At 43.3% G+C, this 17,183-nt stretch overlaps 1 protein-coding gene and 1 pseudogene across 1 annotated transcript in view; both read left to right on the forward strand.

Annotated features, from left to right (window-relative positions):
• Window positions 1–6,310, forward strand: part of LOC124069111 (immunoglobulin lambda-1 light chain-like) — a 29,865-nt gene extending 23,555 nt beyond the window's left edge. Inside the window, exons 4-5 of the mRNA XM_046407886.1 lie at window positions 5,340–5,639; window positions 5,740–6,310. Coding sequence (XP_046263842.1) covers window positions 5,340–5,639; window positions 5,740–5,903 — 464 coding nt within the window. The 3' untranslated portion in view covers window positions 5,904–6,310. The remainder of the gene's footprint in view (window positions 1–5,339; window positions 5,640–5,739) is intronic.
• On the forward strand, window positions 885–16,561 carry LOC124069113 (annotated as a pseudogene).
• The last annotated feature ends 622 nt before the right edge of the window (window positions 16,562–17,183 follow it).

Here is a 17,183-nt window from a genome sequence, read left to right on the forward strand (position 1 = left end):
CAAGAAATTGTGAAACAATGAAACAATGTATACATAATTTACCATAATATATAATTATGACATATCGCTGTATGTTATTATAAATAATATGAACAAATGTCTTAATTGAATTGGATATGAATGAATGTCTGTTTGTTTGGAAAGTTAATCAATAATAAATTACAGTTAATGTGGAATATGGAAGATCATCATGTACATTCACAAATATGATCTTTTTGTCTTTTTTGGTTTATTTTAAAAACTTTAATGATAACAATAATATTAATAATAATAGAGTGGTGAAATGATGATCATATCATTATTACAAAGTATACATACGAATGAATACACACACACACACAGATTTTTATGTCAACTCTGTAAGTGTGTGTGTACTCACCTACTTGACTTTTTTTATTCCATTTTTCTTATTATTGTTCTCATCTTCCAGTCTGAAATAAGTATTGTATGCATAATAAAAGCATGAACGACATCACATGTAAGTGAGTGTAAATTCCCATAAACTCTTATAATAAAAAAGAAAGACGCACATGTTTGTTCTGTTGTTGAGACTGAATGAGTTTGTCATTTGTCTTGTTTCTGATGTGAAATCCTGGACCAGAGTGAGGAGTTGTAATGACAGCACAGTGAGCTCTGTGGTCACATTAACACCTGTGTACAGTCAGTGATGTGTCAGTGATGTGCAGCAACAGACAGGATGCAGTCCTCCATCTCTATGCTAACCGTGTGCTGCCTGTTGCTCCTCGGCTCCTCCTCCTCTCCCCTTTAAAACCTCCCACTGTGCGGAAAACCACACGGCAGCCCGAGCCGAGCCGTCGATCAATTATCTGTGGGCCGCGGGGGCCGACGGGAGGTCTGAGGACCTGTTAGAAACCACGTGGGCCTCGTCTGATCCGGCAGCTCGTCCTGGTTTGGCCTCGGCTGCATCGGAGCGCCACTTCTCCCCAGGTTCACCAGAGGAAACACCACTGCACAAAATGCTTTTCCTCCCAGCTGCTGCTCTGTGCTGTCTGTGTTCAGGTGAGGGTTTCCAGCCAATCAGGAGCCAACAAAGTCAACCTGGAACAAACGCTGTCACACTAACTTCATCTCTCTGTCTGTTTCTCTACAGCGCTGGCTGCCATGGCAGCACAGCTGACTCAGGACCAGTTATCACTGACCAGGAGAGTCAGTCAAAGCGTCTCCTTCAGCTGTGGAGGAACTGACCAGTGTGGCAGTTATGTGTGGTGGATCCAGAAGAAAGACACAGAAACATTCAGAGTGATTCTTGATATTGACAGGAGTAATGGTAACATAGACTACAGGTACAATCATCCTCAGAAAGATGATTTCTCAGCTGTGAATAAACCAAACGGCTGTGAGTTGAAGATCCAGACAGTTAATCTCCTTCATTCAGCCACGTACTACTGTGCCTGTGTGAAGAGTGGTGCCCACAGTGAGAAGTGATCCCTGCAGCCTGAACAAAAAGCAGCAGATGAGCAGATGTCAAACAGTGTTTGTGACAGGAAGAGAGCAGTAAACCACAGCTCAGGTTCACATATTTCACCTCCATCTCATAAAAACACACAAACAAACGTGCTCAAAGGTAACACATTTAAGTCTTATTATTAACATATTCATAGAACTTATTTCTGTATTTAAAATAGTCAAAATCCACAATCCAGTGTGTCATGTTATTCTTTAATAAGACACATTTTTATCATCAGTTTTATCTTTTTCTGTTCAGTTGGTTTTCTGTTTTATTTTGTTGTTTCTCTTGCTTAGCTGTTCATTTCCTGTCTGTGTCTGTTGTCCTTCCTGTTCTGATTGCTTGCCCCGCCCTGACTGTGCTCACCTGTGTCTGGTCTTCTTTGTCTGTATCTACCTGTGCTCTCCTTGTGTGTGTTGTCAGTTGGTTGGTGTTTGCTGCTTCCTTGTGATCCCTGTGTTCTGTGTTTCCCTGCGTTTGCTTTGCCTTCTGGATTATTCTTTGTTTGGACTCTTTTGTTTGCTTCACCTTCTCCCTCCCGTCAGTGTCTGCACTGTGGGTCGTCCATTCTGTGACTCTGTAACAGTATGAACTGATGAACAGCATGGACCCCACAGACACCACACCAGAAACCAGTCAGCCTCATCAGGCTGCTTCTAATCGAGGGGCCTTCATAGGTCACCACAGTCAAAATACTCAGACCGTTATTGAAAACAACCAGGAAATCACCTCCCAGATCTCAGACTTGTGTTGACGGCTGTTTCTTCTCTCCAGTTCAGAAGTTTTCCAGCCTGCCTCCACCTCTGCCTGCTGATCTCAGGTCAGCTCCAGGCCCTTGGTTGGCTGGTCACAGACCTGCTAGTCTTCAGCCAGTTCCAGTTCCTGAGTGGGATACCCTCCAGCCTGCTTGCCAGTCAGGTAGTCACCAGCTCAGCCCCTCAACCTTCCAGTATCCTAAACCTCAGTGCTGCCCAGCATCCCGACCTCACCGCTGCTCAGGGCCACGGGGGTCTCACTGCGGTCCAGTGCTGTCAGGGTCCTGGCTGCTTCAGAGCTTCAGCTGCCCAGGAGCATGGAGAGGCTGTTTTCTTTTCTGGACACCAGACGGGTTCCATCTTCTTGGGCCCCCAGGCCGTCCACCTGAGGTCTCCTGTTTTCCTGCCCCGGATCATCCAGCTGAGACACTGGTTTTGACTGGCCTCAAGTCAGTAAAAATTTCATCAGCCCCAGAGTCCACAAACAGCAGGTGGCAGAGAGTCTGGGAAGACGTGATGAGTTGAACCTCAGTGAGGGAAAAGCAGAGGAGGTGGTTCAGAGTCGATCAACAGGTCAAACACACCCTCACACAGGAAACCAGGGCTTGTTTCCTCAGGTTTCAGTCAAATCAATTTACATGACAAGTCAGTTTTATTCATCACTGATCATAAAATGTCCTCAAGGGGCTTTACAGTCTGTACAGCATACAACAGCCTCCATCAGATGAAGAAAGTCTCAGGAGGGACTCCTCTTCCTCAACCACAGTAAATGTACAATAGATTTTGTTATAAAATTAAATAAAACGTATAGAATATGAATCAGGGAGTCATGTAACATTCTGGTGTCACATGAAATTGTTGACCAGATGGTGGCGCTAGAGGAAATTTCAGAATCGACAAAGTCAAAGAATGAAGTTCATCCTCTGAGGACCAAGAATGTCTGTAGAAAATGTCCCGTCTGTCCATCCGTCCATCCTTTGGTCCAGGTCCAGTCCATGTGGACTAAAGCAGTGGAGCCACAGACATGACCATCCACAGAGCAAAACTGCTGCTGTGTCTAAGAAGACAGTAGAAGAAGAGACAGTCATGTTGATATGAACATTAGAGAAACACATGATGGAGCTGAAATCTGATCCTGGTTCATCATGTGGACTCGTTCACCTCAGCTGACACATTCAGCAGCAGGAAGGTTTTTGTATCACTCTGTTTCACTGTGGGGGACTGGATCTTTGGCTCTGGAACTAAACTGTATGTAACAGGTAAGAATAAACTTTCATGTTCCTTCAGTTGTTTTCTTGAACAAGTAGAAAATGTGTTTTTAATGAGTTTCTGCTGCTTCAGGCTTTACATGTTAGTTTTCTCTTCATTAGTAGAGAATTCTTGCAGCCTGCAGCTGCTGTGACATCAAAAAGCTTCATAACTGCTGAAAAGATGTTTAAATCTCACTGCACAACTGAACTTATTCTTTATTTCTGCTTCAGATGGAACTGATTTATATAGAAAAAGTATCCTGCTGACAACATTACAAATATACAGTATTTGATCACGTCAGTAATTCAGCACCATCTCTTGTTTTTATCAAACAAGATCATTTATGAAATTAAACTTTAACTTTAAACATGTTGTACTGCATAATTAATAAGTAATTCAGAGGTAAAATGTTCCTCATGACATCTGAATTTTATATGATGGTTCACGTGTCTGTTAGTGAAGTTAAAATTATACATGAAGCCAAACAATCCTGAATATTAAAATAAATAGAATGTGTACAGACTCATTTAAATATTTCTGTATATGATATGTGATTATATGTGATAACACACACACACACATATATGCATATGGGAACACGTTTAATAGAAATATTATGTGATCAGTATTTCAAATATATAAAAGTAAATATATTTTACAAAGTACATAACAAAGTAAATATTAATATATGCAGTTTTAACAAGAAATCACTATAATACATTACATGATATTAAGTTATGTGAATATTCTACAGTAATTTCCCGTCAGACATCAAAACGTTCCTTGTTGATATTAGACTGCAGTCTCATGTTCACATTCACATGTCCAAACATATCACTGCATATGAATAATGTTGTAATGAAGACAGTTTTGTAATTGATAAAGTACTGATGTATTGATTAGTTCTGCAGTGGTTAGAATAAAGCGCTAAATGTCTAACTGTATAATATTTGTCAGATTATGACACACGGCTGCACAGTGAAATGTAAGTTCATGCTGCACACACACAGAACACACAGATAGTTTAATTTAAAACAGAAGAGAACAAAACCAAAACAAGATATAAAGTTATTTGTCTGCGTCTACACCCAGAATATAATGATGATCCCGCCGCTCTGCGTCCTCTTCCTGTGGCCGTCACACGGCTCACGGCGGCGTTTGGTCCGGCTGGTCGGGCTGCGTGCTCACCAGATGTTGGTTGTGATCGTCTCAGGGTCCGCTGCACTTAATCCAATCCCCACACTTCATTTTGTGACTTTACTGAAAGTTTTGCTGTCACAGGTAACATAAGCTTCAGTCATGGGCCAGTAACGAGCCTGAATGCAGTGCAGTGCTGGAAGCTGCTGCTGACTGTGTGAATGTGTCTGTGCTGCTATCCGATTAAGACTGTGGAGATGACAGTGTTCAGGTACGCTCTGGTAGGTGATACAGGTCACTGTCTGCCAAAACCAGCCAGCTTGTTTCCCCAAGCAGTCACTCTGTTGAACACTCTGAAACAGCCTCCATCCTGACACTGGACTATGACAGTCACAAATGTCCTGCTCATCTACCTCATTTATTTAACCACACAGGATCATTATTATCTGTCTATTCCACAGCATTGCCTTGAACTGTATTTATTTATTTATTTTTAAAAATCTTAGTCTACCTACACTGTCGTTGCACTATTCCGCAGATTCACTCTTATTGTAAATATTATTTTTTATTTTTATCTTCCTCTTATTGTATATAGTATCTTTTATGTTTCTTACTGCTAGGTGTTTGTTTTGTACTTGAGAGCAAAGTCTAACCGGAGTCAAACTTGGCCAATAATCCTGATTCTGATTCTGATTCTGATTCTGCTTGTTGCTGCTGTCAAACTGCAGATGAGGAGGTAGTGAAGCCCGTGGTGAGCGTGTACCCAGCAGCCCACCTGGACAGGAAGAGCTCCCTGCTGTGTGTGGCCTCACACATGTTTCCTCCTCGGGTCAAGATCTCCTGGAAAAGACGACAGAAGGCTGAGACTGTGGAGGACAACCTGCCTCATGAGGGAGAGCAGCTGAAACTCAAAGAGTCGGGATGCACTGCCAGCAACAGACTGGTTGATCGTGACCCGCACTACACATATAAATATCGTTGCTACGTCGAGCACGAGGGGGGCACAGTGGAGGCCCAAACAGAACAAGGTAATGAAGGCTTGGTGACTGTGTTGAGCAGTGATTCAGCTTCATGTGGAGCAGAGGAGCAGAGGACTGACATTTCTGTTTGACTCCTTTTCTGTTTCAGAGGTTCCTGCTCTTTCATATCTCCAGTCTCAGTGCAGGGTGAAGCTGCTCTGTGTGCTCTACACAGTGCTGATAGTGAAGAGTCTGGTGTACTGCTGTGGACTCTCTCTGCTGATGATCCTCAGAAACAAGGGACCGTCCACCAGCTGCACACATGCTGACTGACTGTTTTCTGCTCACCTTTTCTCACCATCAAATCTCAACAATTGATCTCATTCAACGTTTTGATCAGCAGACACAAATGTCAGTTTTCATGTTTTGTGGTTGGTTGTAAAATCTCTTTTTATCCACAGGTCAGATACTGTCATCCTAACAATATAAATACATGTATACACATATTGTTTGCAGTGAGTCTAAATTTTGTGTAATCGTGTTGTTTTCATGCTGTGGTTTAGTTTGAATTGTGACTTCTATTATGATATAAAATGAAGCTGAATCGTAATCTGTCTGAATGATATTTGATTGTTGATCTTGTGTTTCTTCTTAATACATTATGCAGAGTGAGGGAGCTTTATCCAATTCTTTCAGTGTAACAATCTCAATAAAGTGAAAAATCACAGCATCTGTGTTGTTTTTATGGATCTCACTTTGGCAGGGAGCAAACATGAACACATAGCTGTTAGGTACAAGTCAGTAGGTGTGGCTGTGCCACCAGGGTCAGTGCTGAGCCCCTTTTATAACTGTGTCAGTGTGGATGTCAAACTCTACGCTGATGACACTGTTGTTTACACACATGAACAAACAGCAGAGCTGCTCTCAAGCTACAGCTGCTATGAAACGATTACACAGCAGCTTCATCAGTCAGCCTCAAGTCTGAACGCTGGCAACATGACGGCTGTTTTTATTTTAATCAACCAATGAAATGACACTAAACATCAGATTCAGCAAGATGACATGTTTTGTCATTATTATTCTCTGTCTTATTCTCAGTTGGTACATTGTTTTCCATCCAAATGAACCCTGAACAGAAGCTGAACCTGGACCTGCTGAGATGTATTTCAGTGGAAGTTTGCAGCACAACAGGACCATCTTCAGTTTGATATCAGATCCAGGATCAGTCAGTGTCTGATGGCTCCGACGGCAGCTTTTTTATCAGCTGGAACCTCACTGTGAGACCTGAGCTGAACCAACATGGACGCTGTAGTTCTGCTTCACAAAGACATTCAGCAGTTTGTTTTGTGAGGGGCTGAAACAACACGATTCTGTTGGTCTGATCAGTGATAACAGATGGACCACATGTTTTTGTTTCAGTCTGAGAGTCACAGCTTCAAGTCCTCTCATGCTAATTTAAACACTTTGAAGGCAGAAACTTTCTATAAAAGTGTGTTTTTCTTAGAAATTTATGAAACAACAGAAGATTTGAAAAACATCAACATTTCAAAAATGTTTTTATTTGCAACAAGAAATTAATTTAAAAATGAAACAATGTATACATAATTTACCATAATTTATAATAATGACATATTGCTGTCTGTTATTATAAATCATATGAACAAATGTCTTAATTGAATTGAATATGAATGAATGTCTTAAATTTGTTTGGAAAATTAATCAATAATAAATTAAAGTTAAAGTGGAATATGAAAAATCATCATGTACATAAATATGATGTTTTTGTCTTTTTGGTTCATTTGGCAAATCTCGGGGCGGTGGGGTCTGCATATACATAAACAACAACTGGTGTAGCAATGCAGAGAAGATCACATGTCACTGTTCTCCTGATGTGGAACTACTGACGGTGAAATGCAGACCTTTTTATCTGCCTCGGGAATTCACTGCTATCATCATCACAGCAGTGTACATTCCACCCAGTGCAAACACCAGAGATGCCATGAATGTCCTCTACCGCTCCATCAGTGACCTGCAAGCTGCACATCCAGAGGGGGTGTTTATGGTGGCAGGGGACTTTAATCAGGCCAATATGAAAACTGTATTTCCTCACTTCCACCAGTATGTGGATTTTGCCACGAGAGGCGAGAATACGCTGGACCTGATCTACAGCAACATCAAAGGGGCTTTCAAGGCAACACCCCGCCCCCACCTCGGCTCCTCAGACCACCTCTCTGTGATGCTAATTCCTGCATATAAGCCCCTATTGATCAGGGATAAGCCCACTGTGAAACAGGTGAGGATTTGGCCTGCAGGAGCCATGGATGCCCTACAAGACTGTTTCGAGTCTACTGACTGGGACATGTTTAAGTCAGCTGCCGTGGACATTGAGGAGTATGCTGAATCTGTGTCAGGATACATCCAGAAATGTTCGGAGGATGTTAGCGTGGTAAAAACCATCACCACCCGGGCAAATGAGAAACCCTGGATGACCAGTGAGGTACGTGCAAGGCTGAAAGCAAGAAACGAGGCTTTCAAGTCCGGTGACATGGTGGCTCTGAAAACAGCTAGAGCCAACCTGAACCGGGCTATAAGACTGGCCAAGCGCGCTCATGGACAAAAAATACAGGACCTTTTCAATGACCCCACTAACACCAGACGGATGTGGCAGGGCATCCAATCTATTACTGACTACAAGGCTCCTACCCCTTCCTGTGAGAACAACACTAGCTTCCTCAACCAACTGAACAAACACTTTGGGAGGTTCGAGGCACTGAACACCACCTCAGCAGTAAAATCCATTCCTCGCCCAGGTGAGCAGATACTCCGCCTGGATTCAGCTGATGTCCGGAGAACCCTGAGGAAGGTGAATGCCCGGAAAGCAGCTGGCCCTGACAACATACCAGGAAGAGTGCTCAAGGAATGTGCTGACCAGCTGGCTGGGGTTCTCACAGACATTTTCAATACATCACTTCACCAGGCTGTGGTACCATCCTGCTTCAAAACTGCCATCATCGTACCGGTACCCAAAAACAACACAACCTCCTCCCTCAACGACTACCGCCCAGTTGCACTTACACCAATCATGATGAAGTGCTTTGAGAGGCTGGTAAAGGACCACATGGTTTCTGGACTCCCCTCAATATTCGACCCGTACCAGTTTGCTTATCGCCGCAACCGCTCCACAGAGGATGCCATCTCCTCCACAGTCCATCGGAGCCTGGAGCATCTGGAAGGGGAAAACACACACGTGCGGATGCTGTTTCTGGATTTCAGCTCCGCATTCAATACCATCATTCCACAACACCTGATAAATAAACTGGCCCCCCTTGGATATAACACCCACCTCTGCAACTGGCTGCTTGATTTCCTCACCAACAGACCTCAGCGTGTGCGGGTGGGAAACAGCGTCTCCAGTGTCATCTCTCTGAGCACCGGCTCCCCTCAGGGCTGTGTCCTGAGTCCGCTGCTGTTCACACTTATGACACATGACTGCTACGCCAGGTCCACTACCAACCACATTGTGAAGTTCGCAGACGACACAACAGTAGTGGGCCTCATCACGAACAACGATGAGCAGGCCTACAGAGAGGAGGTGAAACACCTGGCAGTCTGGTGTGACACCAACAACCTGATCCTGAATGTCTCTAAAACAAAAGAGATCATTGTGGACTTCAGGAGGAACCGGCCCAGCCACACCCCTCTCACCATCAACAATGTAGCAGTGGAGATTGTCAGCAGCACCAGGTTCCTGGGGGTGCAGATAACTGACTCTTTAACCTGGTCCAATCAAACTGGCACTCTGGTAAAGAGGGCCCAGCAGCGCATGCACTTTCTTCGCCGGATGAGGAGAGTACAACTTCCCGCTCCCATCCTCACCACCTTCTACAGAGGAACTATAGAGAGCATCCTGACCAGCTGCATCTCAGTCTGGTCAGCGGCCTGTAGTGCCTCTGACTGGAAGTCACTACAGAGGGTGGTGAGGACAGCGGAGAAAATCATTGGGACTCCACTCCCTCCTCTCCAGGACATTGGGCCCACAACATCACCAGTGACCCCTCCCACCCTCACCACGGTCTGTTCTCACTGCTGAAGTCTGGCAGAAGATTCCGCAGCATGCGGTGCAGAACAACCAGACTCGCAAACAGCTTCTTTCCATATGCCATAAGACTACTTAACTCTACATGATCACTTCCCCTCCTCACCCACACAAACACCACTCAGGACTACAGCCCATTTATTTACTGTGCAATATATTTATATTCTGTACATCCACAAAAGTACTATTTATTACAAATACTCACTGTGCAATAATAATTACATATGTATATATGCTGACTGACTTTTTTTATACAAACTACCTCACTTTCAAGTACTTTTTACTGCATATTTATTTGTGTATATATTATATTTTTTACTTTTTCTTTTATAAAGAATATGTCGGTAATTCCTGCTATGCTTGAGCCACTGTACCGAAATTTCGTTTGTGATGAAAATCCAAATGACACATAAAGAAAGTCTAAGTCTAAGTATCTAAGTCTAAGAATGAATACACACACACACACACAGAACTCTGTAAGTGTGTGTACTCACCTACTTGATTTTTCTTATTCCATTGTTATTATTATTATTGTTCTCATCTTCCAGTCTGAAATAAGTATTGTATGCATAATAAAAGCATGAACGACATCACATGTAAGTGAGTGTAAATTCCCATAAACTCTTATAATAAAAAAGAAAGACGCACATGTTTGTTCTGTTGTTGAGACTGAATGAGTTTGTCATTTGTCTTGTTTCTGATGTGAAATCCTGGACCAGAGTGAGGAGTTGTAATGACAGCACAGTGAGCTCTGTGGTCACATTAACACCTGTGTACAGTCAGTGATGTGTCAGTGATGTGCAGCAACAGACAGGATGCAGTCCTCCATCTCTATGCTAACCGTGTGCTGCCTGTTGCTCCTCGGCTCCTCCTTCTCTCCCCTTTAAAACCTCCCACTGTGCGGAAAACCACACGGCAGCCCGAGCCGAGCCGTCGATCAATTATCTGTGGGCCGCGGGGGCCGACGGGAGGTCTGAGGACCTGTTAGAAACCACGTGGGCCTCGTCTGATCCGGCAGCTCGTCCTGGTTTGGCCTCGGCTGCATCGGAGCGCCACTTCTCCCCAGGTTCACCAGAGGAAACACCACTGCACAAAATGCTTTTCCTCCCAGCTGCTGCTCTGTGCTGTCTGTGTTCAGGTGAGGGTTTCCAGCCAATCAGGAGCCAACAAAGTCAACCTGGAACAAACGCTGTCACACTAACTTCATCTCTCTGTCTGTTTCTCTACAGCGCTGGCTGCCATGGCAGCACAGCTGACTCAGGACCAGTTATCACTGACCAGGAGAGTCGGTCAAAGCGTCTCCTTCAGCTGTGGAGGAACTGACCAGTGTAGCAGCAGTTATGTGCGGTGGTATCAGAAGAAAGACACAGAAACATTCAGAAGGATTCTCCGTCTTAGCAGGAGTAGTTGTAGCATAGAGCACAGGTATGATCATCCTCAGAAAAATGATTTCTCAGTTGTGAGAGAACAGAACGGCTGTGAGTTGAAGATCCAGACAGTTAAGCTCCTTCATTCAGCCACCTACTACTGTGCCTGTTGGATGGATGATCCCCACAGTGAGAAGTGATCCCTGCAGCCTGAACAAAAAGCAGCAGATGAGCAGATGTCAAACAGTGTTTGTGACAGGAAGAGAGCAGTAAACCACAGCTCAGGTTCACATATTTCACCTCCATCTCAGCCAGAGTCACAAACCCTGAACTGAACTGACGGATTGATTTCATATCAGATTTATTCTGCTTTGATCAGATGTTCCAGCAGCTTTGCTGTTGTTTCAGATTAAAGGCTAAAATAACAAACACATTTGATTCTTTCAAAGTAATTATAAGGGAAAGTCTTGGACAACATCAGCTCAGGTTTTTGTCCTTTTAGCAGCGAGTTATTAGCAGGCTGATGTTGTTGGTCACATCTCCTCTAGCGCCACCATCAGGATGAAAGTGTCAGTGGAACAACACTGCAGCATCTGAAAGTGAAAAGTTTGAGTTATGAAGCACAGAATTAAACAGTTTTACCATCAGAGCTGCACAAATCAGGATTGTGATGTGATCAAAGGGTGAACTGACTGTGTTATGAGGGCAGACTGGTCACTGGGAGCAGCAGCAGGTTTCCCATTGGCTGTTACACAAACTGATGCAACCAATGAAAACACACAAACAAACGTGCTCAAAGGTAACACATTAAGTCTAATTATTAACATATTCATAGTACTTATTTCTGTATTTAAAATAGTCAAAATCCACAATCCAGTGTGTCATGTTATTCTTTAATAAGACACATTTTTATCATCAGTTTTATCTTTTTCTGTTCAGTTGGTTTTCTGTTTCATTTTGTTGTTTCTCTTGCTTAGCTGTTCATTTCCTGTCTGTGTCTGTTGTCCTTCCTGTTCTGATTGCTTGCCCCGCCCTGACTGTGCTCACCTGTGTCTGGTCTTCTTTGTCTGTATCTACCTGTGCTCTCCTTGTGTGTGTTGTCAGTTGGTTGGTGTTTGCTGCTTCCTTGTGATCCCTGTGTTCTGTGTTTCCCTGCGTTTGCCTTCTGGATTATTCTTTGTTTGGACTCTTTTGTTTGCTTCACCTTCTCCCTCCCGTCAGTGTCTGCACTGTGGGTCGTCCATTTTGTGACTCTGTAACAGTATGAACTGATGAACAGCATGGACCCCACAGACACCACACCAGAAACCAGTCAGCCTCATCAGGCTGCTTCTAATCGAGGAGCCTTCATAGGTCACCACAGTCAAAGTACTCAGACCGTTATTGAAAACAACCAGGAAATCACCTCCCAGATCTCAGACTTGTGTTGACGGCTGTTTCTTCTCTCCAGTTCAGAAGTTTTCCAGCCTGCCTCCACCTCTGCCTGCTGATCTCAGGTCAGCTCCAGGCCCTTGGTTGGCTGGTCCCAGACCTGCTAGTCTTCAGCCAGTTCCAGTTCCTGAGTGGGATACCCTCCAGCCTGCTTGCCAGTCAGGTAGTCACCAGCTCAGCCCTTCAACCTTCCAGTATCCTAAACCTCAGTGCTCAGCATCCCGGCCTCACCGCTGCTCAGGGCCATGGGGGTCTCACTGCGGTCCAGTGCTGTCAGGGTCCTGGCTGCTTCAGAGCTTCAGCTGCCCAGGAGCATGGAGAGGCTGTTTTCTTTTCTGGACCCCAGTTGGTGGCAAACTACTTCCACAACCCCTCAGTGGTTTGCTCAGTCAGTCAGCTCCTGCATCATCACCAGTCTGTTGGGCGGTTTCACCAGTGTCACCACGGGCCTCCAGATCGACCTCCAGAAGGGTTCCATCTTCTTGGGCCCCCAGGCCGTCCACCTGAGGTCTCCTGTTTTCCTGCCCCGGATCATCCAGCTGAGACACTGGTTTTGACTGGCCTCAAGTCAGTAAAACTCTCATCAGCCCCAGAGTCCACAAACAGCAGGTGGCAGAGAGTCTGGGAAGACGTGATGAGTTGAACCTCAGTGAGGGAAAAGCAGAGGAGGTGGTTCAGAGTCGATCAACAGGTCAAACACACCCTCACACAGGAAACCAGGGCTTGTTTCCTCAGGTTTCAGTCAAATCAATTTACATGACAAGTCAGTTTTATTCATCACTGATCATAAAATGTCCTCAAGGGGCTTTACAGTCTGTACAGCATACAACAGCCTCCATCAGATGAAGAAAGTCTCAGGAGGGACTCCTCTTCCTCAACCACAGTAAATGTACAATAGATTTTGTTATAAAATGAAGTCAAACGTGTAGAATATGAATCAGGGAGTCACGTAACATTCTGGTGTCACATGAAAATGTTGACCAGATGGTGGCGCTAGAGGAAAATTCAGAATCGACAAAGTCAACGAATGAAGTTCATCCTCTGAGGACCAAGAATGTCTGTAGAAAATGTCCCGTCTGTCCATCCGTCCATCCTTTGGTCCAGGTCCAGTCCATGTGGACTAAAGCAGTGGAGCCACAGACATGACCATCCACAGAGCAACACTGCTGCTGTGTCTAAGAAGACAGTAGAAGAAGAGACAGTCATGTTGATATGAACATTAGAGAAACACATGATGGAGCTGAAATCTGATCCTGGTTCATCATGTGGACTCGTTCACCTCAGCTGACACATTCAGCAGCAGGAAGGTTTTTGTATCACTCTGTTTCACTGTGTACTTCATCTTTGGCTCTGGAACTAAACTGTATGTAACAGGTAAGAATAAACTTTCATGTTCCTTCAGTTGTTTTCTTGAACAAGTAGAAAATGTGTTTTTAATGAGTTTCTGCTGCTTCAGGCTTTACATGTTAGTTTTCTCTTCATTAGTAGAGAATTCTTGCAGCCTGCAGCTGCTGTGACATCAAAAAGCTTCATAACTGCTGAAAAGATGTTTAAATCTCACTGCACAACTGAACTTATTCTTTATTTCTGCTTCAGATGGAACTGATTTATATAGAAAAAGTATCCTGCTGACAACATTACAAATATACAGTATTTGATCACGTCAGTAATTCAGCACCATCTCTTGTTTTTAATCAAACAAGATCATTTATGAAATTAAACAGAATTGAATTTGTGTCAAAATATAGAAAATAATAAAACTTTAGACACGTTGTATCGGATAATTAATAAGTAATTCTGATGTAAAATGTTCCTCATGACAGCTGAATTTTATAAGATGGCTCACGTGTCTGTTAGTGAAGTTAAAATTATACATGAAGCCAAACAATCCTGAATATTAAAATAAATAGAATGTGTACAGACTCATTTAAATATTTCTGTATATGATATGTGATTATATGTGATAACACACACACACACATATATGCGTATGGGAACACATTTAATAGAAATATTATGTGATCAGCATTTCCAATATATAAAAGTAAATATATTTTACAAAGTACATAACAAAGTAAATATTAATATATGCAATTTTAACAAGAAATCACTATAATACATTACATGATATTAAGTTATGTGAATATTCTACATTAATTTTCCGTCAGACATCAAAACGTTCCTTGTTGATATTAGACTGCAGTCTCATGTTCACATTCACATGTCCAAACATATCACTGCATATGAATAATGTTGTAATGAAGACAGTTTTGTAATTGATAAAGTACTGATGTATTGATTAGTTCTGTGGTGGTTAGAATAAAGCTCTAAATGTCTAACTGTATAATATTTGTCACATTATGACACACGGCTGCACAGTGAAATGTAAGTTCATGCTGCACACACACAGAACACACAGATAGTTTAATTTAAAACAGAAGAGAACAAAACCAAAACAAGATATAAAGTTATTTGTCTGCGTCTACACCCAGAATATAAAAATGATCCCGCCGCTCTGCGTCCTCTTCCTGTGGCCGTCACACGGCTCACGGCGGCGTTTGGTCCGGCTGGTCGGGCTGCGTGCTCAGATGTTGGTTGTGATCGTCTCAGGGTCCGCTGCACTTAATCCAATCCCCACACTTCATTTTGTGACTTTACTGAAAGTTTTGCTGTCACAGGTAACATAAGCTTCAGTCATGGGCCAGTAACGAGCCTGAATGCAGTGCAGTGCTGGAAGCTGCTGCTGACTGTGTGAATGTGTCTGTGCTGCTATCCGATTAAGACTGTGGAGATGACAGTGTTCAGGTACGCTCTGGTAGGTGATACAGGTCACTGTCTGCCAAAACCAGCCAGCTTGTTTCCCCAAGCAGTCACTCTGTTGAACACTCTGAAACAGCCTCCATCCTGACACTGGACTATGACAGTCACAAATGTCCTGCTCATCTACCTCATTTATTTAACCACACAGGATCATTATTATCTGTCTATTCCACAGCATTGCCTTGAACTGTATTTATTTATTTATTTTTAAAAATCTTAGTCTACCTACACTGTCGTTGCACTATTCCGCAGATTCACTCTTATTGTAAATATTGTTTTTATTTTTATCTTCCTCTTATTGTATATAGTATCTTTTATGTTTCTTACTGCTAAGTGTTTGTTTTGTACTTGAGAGCAAAGTCTAACCGGAGTCAAACTTGGCCAATAAAGCTGATTCTGATTCTGATTCTGATTGTTGCTGCTGTCAAACTGCAGATGAGGAGGTAGTGAAGCCCGTGGTGAGCGTGTACCCAGCAGCCCACCTGGACAGGAAGGGCTCCCTGCTGTGTGTGGCCTCACACATGTTTCCTCCTCGGGTCAAGATCTCCTGGAAAAGACGAAGGAAGGCTGAGACTGTGGAGGAGGTCCTGCCTCATGAGGGAGAGCAGCTGAAACTCAAAGAGTCGGGATGCACTGCCAGCATCAGACTGGTTGATCGTGACCCGCACTACACATATAAATATCGTTGCTACGTCGAGCACGAGGGGGGCACAGTGGAGGCCCAAACAGAACAAGGTAATGAAGGTAATGATTCAGCTTCAAGTGGAGCAGAGGAGCAGAGGACTGACATTTCTGTTTGACTCCTTTTCTGTTTCAGAGGTTCCTGCTCTTTCATATCTCCAGTCTCAGTGCAGGGTGAAGCTGCTCTGTGTGCTCTACACAGTGCTGATAGTGAAGAGTCTGGTGTACTGCTGTGGACTCTCTCTGCTGATGATCCGATGATCAGAAACAAGGGACCGTCCACCAGCTGCACACATGCTGACCGACTGTTTTCTGCTCACCTTTTCTCACCATCAAATCTCAACAATTGATCTCATTCAACGTTTTGATCAGCAGCCACAAATGTCAGTTTTCATGTTTTGTGGTTGGTTGTAAAATTTCTCTTTTTATGGACAGGTCAGATACTGTCATCCTAACAATATAAATACATGTATACACATATTGTTTGCAGTGAGTCTAAATTTTATGTAATCGTGTTGTTTACGTGCTGTAGTTTAGTTTGAATTGTGACGTGTGTTATAATATAAAATAAAGCTGAATTGTTATCTGACTGATTATATTTTTCTGTTCTTGTCTTTCTTTTTAATACATTATGCAGAATGAGGCAGCTTTATCCAATTCTTTCAGTGTAACAATCTCAATAAAGTGAAAAATCACAGCGTCTGTGTTGCAGAAACATCCTTGTTTTTATGGATTTCACTTTGGCAGGGAGCAAACATGAACACATAGCTGTTATGTACAAGTCAGTAGGTGTGGCTGTGCCACCAGGGTCAGTGCTGAGCCCCTTTTATAACTGTGTCAGTGTGGATGTCAAACTCTACGCTGATGACACTGTTGTTTACACACATGAACAAACAGCAGAGCTGCTCTCAAGCTACAGCTGCTATGAAACCATTACACAGCAGCTTCATCAGTCGGCCTCAAGTCTGAACGCTGGCAACAAGATGGCTGTTTTTATTTTAATCAACCAATGAAATGACACTAAACATCAGATTCAACAAGATGACATGTTTTGTCATTATTATTCTCTGTCTTATTCTCAGTCGGTACATTGTTTTCCATCCAAATGAACCCTGAGCAGAAGCTGAACCCGGACCTGCTGAGCTGTATTTCAGTGGAAGTTTGCAGCACAACAGGACCATCTTCAGGTTCCAGATCCAGGATCAGTCAGTGTCTGAC

Source organism: Scatophagus argus, chromosome 13 (genome assembly GCF_020382885.2).
Source record: "Scatophagus argus isolate fScaArg1 chromosome 13, fScaArg1.pri, whole genome shotgun sequence".
Classification (NCBI taxonomy): domain Eukaryota; kingdom Metazoa; phylum Chordata; class Actinopteri; family Scatophagidae; genus Scatophagus; species Scatophagus argus.